This window comes from Marmota monax, unplaced genomic scaffold (genome assembly GCF_021218885.2).
Source record: "Marmota monax isolate L192 unplaced genomic scaffold, Marmota_monax_Labrador192_F-V1.1 WCK01_AAM20220418_F8-fsc00215, whole genome shotgun sequence".
Classification (NCBI taxonomy): Eukaryota; Metazoa; Chordata; class Mammalia; order Rodentia; family Sciuridae; genus Marmota; species Marmota monax.
Window position 1 is genome coordinate 1,560,221 of NW_026695214.1, and position 13,296 is coordinate 1,573,516.

The 13,296-nt window shown below is 47.4% G+C and overlaps 1 protein-coding gene across 1 annotated transcript; it reads right to left on the minus strand.

The window, feature by feature from the left end:
• Nucleotides 1-376: 376 nt before the first annotated feature.
• Znf582 (zinc finger protein 582) lies at nt 377-11,855 on the minus strand. The gene is given in 6 exon segments (XM_046430960.2): nt 377-1,688; nt 1,691-2,884; nt 8,409-8,504; nt 9,258-9,384; nt 10,505-10,593; nt 11,163-11,855. Coding segments are annotated over 5 exon segments (1,644 nt in total). The 5' UTR covers nt 10,514-10,593; nt 11,163-11,855; the 3' UTR covers nt 377-1,470.
• Between the last annotated feature and the right edge of the window lie 1,441 nt (nt 11,856-13,296).

Genomic DNA, 13,296 nt, shown 5'->3' on the forward strand with positions numbered 1-13,296 from the left:
AGAACAGGCAGCAGCTGTACTTGGCAGAGGTGGGCACCACATAAAGATGAAAGGTGTGGCATTCGGTCTGGGGCTGGGGCTCAGTGGCAGAGCGCCTGCCTCGCATGTGGAAGGCACTGGGCTTGATCCTCAGCACCACGTAAAAATTAAAATAAAGGTATTGTGTCCACCTACAACAAAAAAAATATTTAAAAAAAAGAAAGGTGTAACATGCACGTAGAGGATTAGTAACGTCCTTACAGCCCAAACAACAAAAAGCAAAAGTCTCAGGAATTTCGGGACTTTGTTTTTTTTTTTAAAAAGTCAATTTTAGGAAATTCTGATCCAATATATCAAATTATATAAGAATATAGAGAATTTTATCATTAAAACCCACTGGCTTTAACAGATTTATTTCAAAAATTATATCCAAAAATGTAGAATGCATACATTTTTTGAAGTTCATGGAACATATTTAAAAACCAGCCCTATATTTAGCCATGAAAAAAGACAATCAAAGCTGACATTTTTAGGCCACACTTATCAATCGTAAAAAAAAATTAAATATTTTTGAAGTTATATCATTTGGAATGCTTTTGGATGCAAATTTACAAAAGACCCAACTAAAACATGGGCAGTGAAGGTTTATTTCTCGCACAGAGGCATCAGGCTGCCCCAACCTGGGGTCTCCGGGCTCTGAGTCGGCTTCTCCAGGTCCTTTTTCCTCCTCTTGGCTCCACGACAGCTGCAGTCTCACCTTCCCACGTGAAGATGTCCAACAATGGGAAGTGCACAGGGAAGAAGCGAGCTGCTCCCCAAAAGCCCCACTCACAGTGGGACACACTGGTCACTCTGAGTGGCACAGGAGGTTGGAAAATGAGAATCTGACATTTTCACATCCTAAGCAAGAGACGATGCTGCCAATAAGGTGAGCTGCCACAGCTTCTGGGCAGGCAAATGACACCTGCCTGTGACAGAAGTCACAAAATACGACCCAAAACAAGCTGCCCATGGGGAAATTAAGAGACTCTCCCAAACAGACTCTTCCTGAAATAGGGACACAGAGAAATGGTGATGACCAGGAGATGACCACCTGCCCTGGCACCACTCTGTCCACTGCTGTGCGGCCTGGGTCTCTGTAGGCTGACCAGTACCCGTGGTGTGTCTGAGCTCGGCTCCCCGGCTTGTGTGCACGCAGTGCTCAGGAGAGCATGGGCCGTCTGACCCCTTGGTGTGAACGACCTGTTCGTCACCCTTTATGGTACCTGCATGATGTACTTCCCGGGGAGTAATCCAGGAGTAATTCAGTCAGTTCTTCACCCACCCCCAAGAAAACTAAAACTTGACTCTTATTGAAATTAGTAAGCGGAAGTTAGAAAATATGATTCTGAATGTGTCAGAGATAAATATTCCCCAACCTTCCCCGCCTGATAAATAGTGGTCTAAGCACATTCCTTTATATCCACAAATGTTTCCGTAGAGCTTACAACCTCAGATGAAAGACAAGCTCTGAGCGAAGGCCTTCCCACCCCCTTCCCCCTCAGGCCTTTCTGTAAGGTGTGGGAGCTGGCAGCTGTGGCTGGCCTGAGCTGCTGGGCTTTCCCCTGACTTCCATTCACATGGCTGCTGGCCAACACAAACTCCCTGATGATCAACAATGGGTATGTGCCGACGGCGGGCTCTTCTGCACTCGATAAATTTGTGCGTGTTTCTCCACTCCGCAGCCTGGAGTGTTGAAGCGCAGTGGCACTTCGAGCAAGGGTCGTCCCCCATCCTTCGTGTTCCCGGGGCTTTCCCTCAGCATGAGAGGCCTGGTGCTGAACCAGCTGGGAGCAGTGACTGAAGGCCTTCCCACACTGCGTACAGTCATACGGCTTCTCGCCCGTGTGAGTCCTGTGATGGACGGTGAGGTGTGACACCCGTTTGAAGGCCCTACCACACACCTTGCACTGGTAGGGCTTCTCTCCAGTGTGGATTCTCTGATGTTGCCTAAGCTGGGAGCTCACTCTAAAGGCCTTCCCACACACCTTACATTCATAGGGCTTCTCCCCCGTATGAATTCTCTGATGGCGAATGAGAGTTGATCCCTGATTAAAGGCTTTCCCACATTCCTTACATTCGTAGAGTTTCTTGCCAGTATGAACAGTCTGATGCTGAATCAACTGAGACCGATGGCTGAAAGTCTTTCCACACTCCTTACATGCATAGGGTTTTTCCCCAGTATGAGTCCTGTAATGCACTTTGAGATGTGAGATCCGATTGAAGGCCTTGCCACACTCCTTACACTGGTAGGGTTTCTCACCAGTGTGAATCCGTTGGTGTTCAATCAACTGCGAACTCCGACTGAAGGCCTTCGCACAGTCCCTACATTCATAGGGCTTCTCGCCAGTATGAACTCTCTGGTGCTGTATGAAATTGGAACCAGAATTGAAGGCTTTTCCACATTGCTTACATTCATAGGGTTTCTTGCCAGAATGAATATTCTCATGCTGAATGAGTCGTGAGCCATATTTAAAGGCCTTCCCACATTCCTTACATTTATAGGGTTTCTCGTTAGAATGAATTCCTGGATGATTAATAAGGAATTCCTCCTGCCAGAAGTCATTTCTACACTTATTATATCCATGTGGCTTTCCTCCAGTGTGAATGTTCTGGTAAAAAATGAGGGATGTTTGTGGGTTCAAAGTGGGTATTTTTTCATGACTGATTAACATTCGACTGAAGTGCTTGTCTGGACCTCCTGGTTGTCTGTCAAACTGAGTTTCGCAATCCCAGTCGCCAGGCAAACCCGAGCACCTGAGACCATAACTTGCAAGTCTTTCCATTATCTCCCACCGGGGTGACTTGACTTCATGAACATGCTGCTCTGGAGGTGACACTTTGGTTTCATATCTGGATTTCAAGACTAAAAAAGAAAAAAACAGTTATGTTTTATTTTTCTTTTCTAGAAGGAAATTTAGTAAAAACTGGAAAGGTTAGGCTCAAAATAATACTTATAAGCTCTTGAGTGTGGCAGAGCAATTAAAAGGTGGCCAAGTAGAACAGAGAAAGAAAAACAAATACCATAAATGAAACGAGGGTGGTAATCAGAGAGATGATAAGAGTAGTTCTAAACATGTTAGTGTATATCTCAATCACCTCTGAATCACTTTTTTAAAAAAATAGTCTTTATGGCTGGGTGTGGTGGCCTGCACCTATAATTCCAAAGGTTTGGGAGGCTGAGGTAGGAGGATTGTAAGTTCAATGCCAGCCTCAGCAACTTACCAAGACACCCTCTAAATATAAAAAAAATATATAAAAAGGACTGGGGATGCAGCTCAAAGGAGCATCCTGGATTCAAGGTTCAAGCCCCAGTACCAGCAAAGAAAAAGAAGCTTCCATGAGACACTAGAAGAGACAGATATGATCTGACATGACCCAGAAATGGCTGTTGCCTGGAGCATGAAGGAGCATGTGGGAGGAGCATGAGAGAGCCCAGGGAGCCTTCAGGTCATGCCAATGTCCTGCCTTGACTGTGTGATGGTCACTCATTAATATCACACTTAAAACAGGTACATTTGTTGAATATACATCATCCTCAGTATTTTTCAAAATCATGGAGATTTCACAAGATATAAAAAGTTCAAAGTGGCGACAGTTGCACAGTAGTGGATATGATCACTACTGAAATGATACTTAATGGTTATCATGGTAATTTTTGTTATGTGTATTTTATCACAATTTCAAAAAGTAAGACTAAGTGGGGCTCGCCCTGTCCTGCCTCGGCACCCAGAGGCCGTGCTGACAGGGCTGCTGCGGCTTCTGTGGCGTTTTCTGTCACTGAAGTTTAGCTGACCACCACGGCAAAGCCACCAACAACTGAGCAGCCTCTCCTGGACCTTTCCACTGCCTACGGTGACTTAGGAACAAGAAGCGCCCTGTTTTAAGATGATCAGGCACAACTGATGAAGGGTGGGTCCCTTCCAGAACTACATATTTTGCTGCTTATTCAAATTACAAGCAAAAAGTGAATGGTGTATTAGATCCAGAGTTCACAGGCCCGAGATTTCAGTTGAGGTGGTTACTATTACAGCTACCAACCCCATTTGGCTAAAAAAGACTCACTGTCAGCTTGATGTCAAGGAACCACAGGGGAAAGCAGATGGGTGCTTTTGTACAGGCCATGAAGTGTTCTCAGCATATGGCCTGGGAGGACTTCACGGGTACGTGTTTGCCTTGTATGGTGGGCATATCGGTTTTGCTCATTTTGTTGTTAAAGTATTAAGCAAAAACTATTGGAATATAAAGGTTGCTTCTACAGCAGAAGGTGAGGAAGACTGTGAAAGATCATGAGGTTTTGTGAAAATGATGTGGCTGCTGTCACTTCGAGACCTTGTGCTACAACCATAGTACATCCACACAACTCCATGAAGAGACAGTGCAACGAGGCAGGGTAAAGACACACCTCCAGGCACCAGCTGTGCAGGAGGAAGGTCGAGCCTCTACTGCGGCCAATAATGCATCTGGCGAGACAGATTCCAAACAGTCACTCACCATGTCCCCCTGTACGGCCCTATTCAGTGGTGAGGACATTCCACAAAAGAAAGGAAGAAAGGAAAGGGCACCAAAGGATGGCAGCAGACCTTGGAAGTAAAGCTGGCCAGTGGACAGAGGAAAATGGTGTGGGACAGCCAGCTATGCCCCGTGGCCACTGTTGGAGGAGCAAAGTCACAGTACCTTACTGCTCTTTTTTAACTATGTGGGAAAAAACCTTGGCTACTCCCAAGGAAAAGCCTTTAAAAACACGCCTTTCTCTGTGTGCCAATCTATCACATCTGCCTTAAATGGTCAGATTTTATCCACCAATGGCAGAGCGTAGTGTTGACTCCATGAGCATTTTCCCAGTCTTCTAAATATAAACATCTCTGATTATATTACTATCCAAAGAAAGTACTATCATCCTGATTTCTAACCTCTGTGTCTACTTAACTCCTTGTGAATGTGAAACAGCAATAATATAGTGAGGTCTTATCCCGGGGCTCAGAAGGCTGAGGCAGGAAGCTCTGAGCTCAGAACCAGCCTCAGCAACTCAGCAAGGCCTATGCACTCGGCGAGATCCTGTGTCTAAATAAAATATAAATACAAAAAAGCGGGGGGTGGCGGGTGGCTGTGGCTCAGTGGTTAAGCATCCCTGTGTTCAATCCCCAGTACCCCACCCTCCAAAAAAGTGAGTTCTTCTGTGTTTTCATCTTTCCTGATGAGATCTGGAACAGCACAGGGAGCTATTTGGGCATTAGTACTCACTGTTTTGAACAACCAATGAAAAAAATATCTAAAAATCTTATGAACAGTCAGCAATACAATATTTTGGTTTTCACTTCTAACAAGTACTTGAGTTTTGCATAATTAAACATTTCAATTGTGAGTACATCAAATTCAAATGGAGATAAGTAAAGACAAACTATTAATTGTTGGGGATAACAGTGAAGTGTTGACTCTTAGTTATATTAGTACACACTGTGCTGGCACCTTCTCCAGGCTTGTGACAAGTGAAGACAGCTAGAAGGCAACTGTCTTTGGTAGTTTATTCATGACGAACCTGGACTGTCAACTATTTGTCACACCCAGCACCATGGTTTGGACATGGTCCCCATGAGATGGCACTGCGGTGGTGGGACCTCTAAGAGGAGGGCCCAACGGGAGGTGATTAGAACACAGAACACCACCCTCCGAAGGGGCTAACGGCTGCCACCAGGGAGCAGGGTAGGCCTCATGTCAATAGACCAGTTCTGAGAGGGAGCCGCTTTATGTGAGGCCACCATATATGCTTGGCCCTTCTTCATGTAACCGTTTCACTTTTCTACCATGCTATGATCCACAGCCAGGAGGACCTCACCAGACACCAGCACAATGATGCTGGGACCTTTTAGTCACCATGAGCCACATAAACCTATTTTATTTATAAGTGAGCCAGCTTCGTGTATTTTGTTATAACAAAACGGATCAAGACCTAAGCATCATGTAGTAGTAGCTGCTGAAAGACCTACTTAACAGAGTAGCAGATGGACTCCTGAGTCCCCTGGCTCACAGGAGACACTTCCCTCAATTTCAAAGTCCAAATCTGAGGACTACGGACACTTTGATTTCAGGCCCCTGAGCATGTGAGGCAAGTGGTCCACCACTGAGTCACATCCCCAGTCCACACCCAGTGCTTTTAAATGCATCTGAGCAAGCTGTGCCACCAAAGCCTTGCCTTACCAACACACGTGAGCCATAGAACTGACTCTACTAGAGGAGGCACACCAACAGGAGATCTGGAACGCTGAGACGGGGCCAGACTAAGGTTATTTACCTGCCTTTTGTCTTATAAAAAATGCTAACGACCTTATGAAGCAACTTGATTACATCAGAAAGAGGAGTTTGGACTGTTAAAAAAATGAACGGCAGCCAGGTGCGGTGGCACACACCTATGATCCCAGCTGTTCTGGAGGCTGAGGCAGGAAGATCCCAAGTTTGAGGACAGCCAAGACAGTGTATTGAGGCCCTGAGCAACCTACAGAGACCCTGTCTTAAAAAACAAATACAAACAAAAAAACACTAGACAGCTATTTCGTTATTTTTAGATTTATTTTAAATTAGAGATTGTTGCTATCACTAGCACTTCTTAGTTGAAAATATATTAGTTTAGCTTTTTCCTCCTCCATTATTGGCCCTGACTCTAACATTCCTAAAAATACACAAATTTCTGAATGATTTAAATTAGGATACTTAATATAGCAAAATATTTAAAACAAGGTTCCAACATTCTGCTCACTCAAATCTCTTCTCCATCATGCCTTCGTATTTCTTGTTAATCTAAACGTTGTGTTTTTTGTGACTTTAGGAACTATGAGCTGGGTGCAGTAGAGCACGCCTGTAATCCCATCTGCTCAGGAGGCTGAGACAGGAGGGTCGTGAATTCAAAGCAAATGGGAGGTGCTAAGCAATTGAGACCCTGTCTCTAAATGAAATATAAAATAGGGGGTTGGGGCTGTGGTTCAGCGGTAGCACACTTGCCTGGCATACATGAGGCATTGGGTTTGGTTCTCAGCACTGCATGTAAATAAATAAGATAAAGGTCTATCCACAACTAAAAAAATATATTAAAAAAAATACAGCGCTGGGGTTGTGGCTCAGTGGTAGAGTGCTCGCCTAGCACATGCAAGGCCCTGGGTTCGATCCTCAGCACCACATGAAAATAAGTAAACAAAATAAAGGTATTGTGTACAACTAAAAAATAAATATTAAAAAAAAAAATACAAAATTGGGCTGTGGATGTGGCTGAGTGGTTGAGGGCCCCTGAGTTCAATTCCTGGTACCAATGAAAAGAAACATGAGGAGCTGGGGAGCACTTACCAGGCACGTGTGAGGCACTGGGTTCAATCCTCAGCACCACATTAAAAATAAATAAAAGTATTATGTCCACCTACAAGTAAAAATATTGAAAAGCTAAAGAAAAAAGAAACACAAGGTGAACACAGTGGTGCACACCTGTAATCCCAGAGACTTGGGAGGCTGAGGCAGAAGGACTGCAAGTTCAAGCCAACCTCAGCAACTTAGTGAGGTCCTAAGCAACTGAGTAAGAGCCCATCTCAAAATAAAAAATAAAAAGGGTTGGGGATGTGTTTCAGTGCTAAAGTACCACACAAAAAAACAAACAAACAAAAAACTTGTGAGGAACATGCTACCTACACATTCTCAGGTGGGTCCCACACATCATGGCTTGGATCCTCCACATGGGCAAGACCCCTGGCAGTCCCCGGCTCACACCAAGGTGCACCTTCCTCTCTCCATGTTCCATGCCTTGCTCGACTCCAGCCACCCTGGCCATCTGTCTCAGAGGCACCAAGGGCTTCCCTGACTCAGCTTTCACACACATAGCTGGTGTTTACCAAGGGCCATCAAAGGCCTGCATCTCAGCTAAAATGCCTCCTCCTTGGACCAGCTGCCCTGCTGTGCGGCCCAGATGACCTTTTCTTTTTTCCGTGTTTGTGCATGTGCTTGCGTGCATGTGTTCATGTCTATTTCTTCTGGCAGTTAAGCTCCACGAAGGCGGGGACACGGTGTGGCCCCCTCACCAGTATACACTGTGGTGCACGACACAAGCTCAAAAACACTTGTTGATTGTTCTCCAAAATTTAAATAAAGAGCTGACACAGATTCCTTTAGAAAAGTGGTTAAAGGACATACATCTCTTTCCAAAAAGAAAATACTTTCTTAGGAAGTGTAACACTTGTATTCACTCAATCGCTAAATACAAGACGATAAATAAATGTTTCAGGAAGGAAAGATCAAGGACCTGTATGCGAGACCTGACCTCTGAATCTGGCAACTTGAAGGGAAGACTTTCTAATGCCAAGGGCCACCTCCTTGATGCAGGTCTGCCCTCTCTCCACTGATGCCTCACTCACCTGTACACAGGCTTCCTGACACCACCCTCTCCTCCATCCAGGGCTCTTTGCCTTGCTCCAGGAAGGAGATCACATCAGGTTTGGATATGGCAAGACCTGGCAAAGAGAAGAAAAAGACCACGCAGTTATAGTGGAGATGGGACGGCCAGAACTCAGACTCAGGGCTGGGTCATTGCACAGGAGAGGCAGTGGCAAAAAGAAAGCTAGAAGACGACTTAATGATTACTTGAAATCGATTCAGCTAGTGGGATGCCCTTTAGTCACTCCCCAAATGACCAACACTCACAGAACTGACCGACACCCAGAAACCGACCAGGGGGGGACAGAAACGCCCTAGAGTAAGATCCAAGCTGACAGACCGTGTCAGGAGCCAGCCATGTGGCATGTGGGTCACCATGCGTGGAAGCCTAGTGGATAGAGACATCTGGTGTCTGGGAATGACCAATGGACATTTTCTCTGGTCAGCTGCTCAGGGTCAATGTGAATCTCTAGCCCACTCTGCTGTGGCCCACACAGTACCTGAGATGGATGTGACCTGCCAGATGTCAATCAACCTCCTGACTACAAGACATTAAGAAGCAAGACTCTGCCCCTGAGACCTTACCCCTGCCTTTGATGGACCCCCTTAAATAAACCACCAGATCCATCTTTTCTTTGTCTAGTTCCAGAACCCACGTGGACTAGATCAGGAGCTTCACGATTCGTGAATACATTTCTGAGTATCTGTGTTTTATTATTCACTAATAATTTGAGATTTTAAGTTTTAGGGTGGCTTAGATTCCCCTGGGCAGGAAGAACCCTCCAATGAGACAATGGCCGTGGACCCCTGATAAGACCAGATCACCTTACCCAGTGAGACCAGGTTGCGGTAAGTCTCCAACATCACATCTCTGTACAAATCCCTCTGAGTAGGCTCCAGCCATTCCCATTCTTCTTGTGAGAAGACTACAGCCACATCCCTGAAAAATTCTGACCCCTGGAACAAGAGGAATAAATGATACATGTATATTTCAAGATGTTTTCACAGTGGGATGAGAAAAACTGGAAGTCTTTGCAGGAAGGGGTTGTTCTGGTGAATGAAAAAGCTGGGGCGGGGACAGAGGAAGTGGGCAAGACTAAAACAGCAAGCCAAAGCTCTGGTGCATGTCTGGGATGAAAATGAAAAAGCTAAATGGAGTTTTCTTTATTCTGTGCAATAGTGTGCTAAAACAGGCTGCCTGCTCTGCTTGACACCATTAAGGTAAGACCTATAGTTTTTACCTTGATGGGACAACAAAAAAAGATACCTGATGGGCTTTCACCTAATTATTGTTCAAAAGTTTTTATAAAAATGTTTTTATCTAAAAACAGGATGTTCACCTACATCAAGAATTTCTCAGAAACCTAAATTCATCATATCAGAATATATCGTGAGCATTTTCTTCATGAGAAAAACAACAAACACAAGGATGACTGTTAGTGACTATCCAATTTTCTTAAAATGAAAAGAATGGCACACTCAGTTACTGTGGACCCAGAACTGATCCCAAATCTCGAAGCTCTTACGTGATCTGACCACCCACCAGGCTGACAGTCTACACTTGCTATCAGCCACATCCTTAGTTCTGCGCTTCTCTCTCTCTTATTGAAGAACGACCCAGAATCAAATGCTCTGTGCAGCCTCAAATTAGATCTTAACTCTGGCATTCAATCTCAGATTCTCAGCTAAGCCTCAATTATTTCTTCCAAAGAAGGACACTATATACACACTCACATGGAGACCAACCAGCACTAGCTCCCTGCTTTTCTACATCCCCAAATGTCATTTCCATTCTTTTCACCTCAGTTCTGACAAAGGGTGCTCTCATTTCATAAACCAAAGTGTATTTTTGCTCCATCTGTCCTCCTAGCAGAAGGCTGAACTGTCAGGACACATGTGATGCTATGTAGAATGGACCCATGGGCATTTGTGGGGGCAGGCAATAGGACAGGAATTAGCTGTCTGGGCCTTTCAGTCCCTAATAATGGAGACCTCTGAGAACTAAATTAACTAATGGAACCCAGATGGGAAGTTTCAGGATAAGGAAAACAAATATTTACATGATTTTAAAACTCACGAGGGACATGACTTTTAGAATTTCAAAAGGTGGTAGGTCCTCCTCCAGGTTCCTCTCTTGAGGAAGTGCAGTCTCCTGAGATGGTGGAGCTGGGGAAGGAAAGAACAGAGGGTAGGCATGCCTCACAGCTCCCAGAAGAGGAGGTTACAAGCCCTCACCTGCTTGTCCCCAACCACCCTCAAAACAGAGTGAGGACAAACTGTGGCTGTCACTCAACCCAACCAAGGAGGCAGGAATCAAGGGTCCTCTCTCTCTGATTTCCCTTAAATACCCAGAGGTTCTGCCTTGTTGCTGACACACATCTAACACAAGGATGCTCACACTTATTCCAGTGACTGAGACCCACATTGTACCTCAAGTACAAGGAAAATTCCTCTTAGGTAGAGTAATATAGAGGATTTGTATAATAATATGCATAGCCCCAGCCCAAAATAAAGTTTCCCCAGGATTATGCCATTTTGTTCTCTCATGCATCAAATTTAACATCTTCAAAAGTCTACCTGTGGCTTGAGAGGCTGAGGCAGGAGGACTGCAAGTTCAAGGCCAGACTCTGTAACTTAGGGAGGCCCTAAGCAACTGAGTGAGACCCTATTTCAAAATAGAAACATAAGAAGGGTAACGTGCCCCATGTTCAATCCCCAGTACAAAAAAAGCCTACCTGGCTCTTTGCCCAACTTCCACAATCAAAAAGCCCGCAGTTCAATAGGCTTTGTGGACACCACTTTAGGGTCTACCTCGAGTCAAGAAATGGAGAGGCAGAAAAATTAAATGGCGCACGCCCAGGGCTCCATATCAGCACATAAATGTGGCCCTCCATAGACACAAAGTAGTGTGCACATTTGCACACACAAGCTCTGCAGAAGAATACGCAGCACATAAGGAGTCAGGGCTACAAGTAGACCAGTGGCTGAATCATTTTTGGCACAACCAAAATAATGCTGGACATCACTAACAAGATATCCAATTCGGGATCCTCTGCACGATGTGGGAAATGCAGCAACAAGAAGTCAAGCCCTCGGCCTCGCTCGACCCTCTCGAGGTCAGCACCGAGCAGGGCTTCGCACGGGCGCCGCAGTGCAGCCGGAGGCGGGCGTCGTGCGGGCGCCGAGGCAGCAAGCGCCCTGCTGCCGACGCCCGCCCGGGCCGCCGGCGCCTCGCGCGTCGCCTCCCCTCGGAGGGAGCCACCGCGACCCCTGACGCGCTGCCCGTGCAGCCTCGGCTCCCACGGCGGGGCGCCCAGGGCTTCGGGGTCTTGAAACTCTTGGGAGGCCCCCACGAAGCAAGTCGTCTTCCGGGTTAAACACACGCTGCGCGAGACGCGCGGGCTCGCGGGAAGAAGTGGCGCGTCACTCCCTCACCTGCCGCCTGGGGAGCAGGCGCCCCGCCTCTCAAGGCGCATCCCGCGGCGCCGACCGGAAGCTAAGCGATGCGCACGCGCGGGCGCCGCGGCCCCTTCCGGGGAACGCGATTTCGGCGTGGCGAGGCGGATCTCGCGGCGTTTCGAGAGGACCGACCTGCGGGGACGTGCGTGCGCGTGGGCTCCTGCTCGGGCGGCGTCGTGCGCTGCTCCCCGCGCGTGCAAAGTGGTGCGAGGGCACGGAGGGAGCGCCTGCGGACCTGCCTCCCCCAGACTTGATCTCAAAGGGTTACTGAGTTTCCCGTCCCCTGGGTACGGAAAGGCTCACCCTCCCATTTTATGGGAAACTACGGCCGGAAGTGACCAGACCACCGCGACGCCCAAGCACAGCTGTGCCTCCTAGGGGCAGGGGTGGCCTGCAGAGGCCCGCCTCTCCGTTCCTGCCCACAGGGTGTCCTGGATTCTGGCCCTCGTGCTAGGCAGGAAGGTGCCACCGTGGTTTAGATGTGTCCTGCCCCACTGACCGAAGAGGGGACTTTCAAGGACTCGTGAACCAGATATATATCTTCTTTAGGGAAAAGGCGGCTCACATCCGTTGTTCACTTGGAAATTGTACTATTTCTGTTTTTATTAGCAAGGTGTGTCTTTGCAAATTCTGGATTCAAATCCTTATCAGATACCTCGACAGATTTGACAGTACAAAAACGATCGGGCCCAGCGCAGTTGTGCGTGCCTGTGATTTCAGCAACTGAGGAGGCTCAGGCAGGAGGAACGTGGAGGCTAGCCTCGGAAACCTGGCCAGGGGATGGGGGTATAGCTCAGGAGCAGAGCACTTGCCCAGCAAGTGAGGCCTCTGCTCAGCTCCCTGTGCGGGGTGACAGGGCAGAAAACAGAACCCAAAAGTATTTCTGTTTCATTGCCACTCTGTTTCTTCATGGGTGGTCCTGGGTGGGGTTGGAGCTCAGTGGTGGGCTTGCCTAGCCCGTGAGGCCCTGGGTTCAATTCTCAGCACCGCATGAAAACAAATGAATAAAATAAAAAGGTACTGTGTCCACCTGCAACTAACGGCTACTGGTGCCTGACTGTCTCCGACCTGCCCCAGATCCCACGTGCCCTTTCCTGAGGCCTTTGGGACACACCGGACTTGTCCTTCCTCAACTTCTAAGTTGCTCCGCTCAGGCCGAGCGTCGTTGGTGACTCTGGCGAGAAGGACCGAGAGACGAGTTCGTTGGACATTTCCCAAAAGGTGGAAGATCAGAAAAAGGGGACGACGTCAACACCTGGCTCGGTCCTCTTAAGGCCGTCCCTTTACTCTAGTGGATTCTCCCAGACGCCACACAGCGGCCGCAGGCGGCAGGCGCTCCGGGATGTAGTGACCGGACTCCGGCTGCGCATGCGCACTCGTCCGACCGCGAGTCGCGCCTGCGCACTCTGC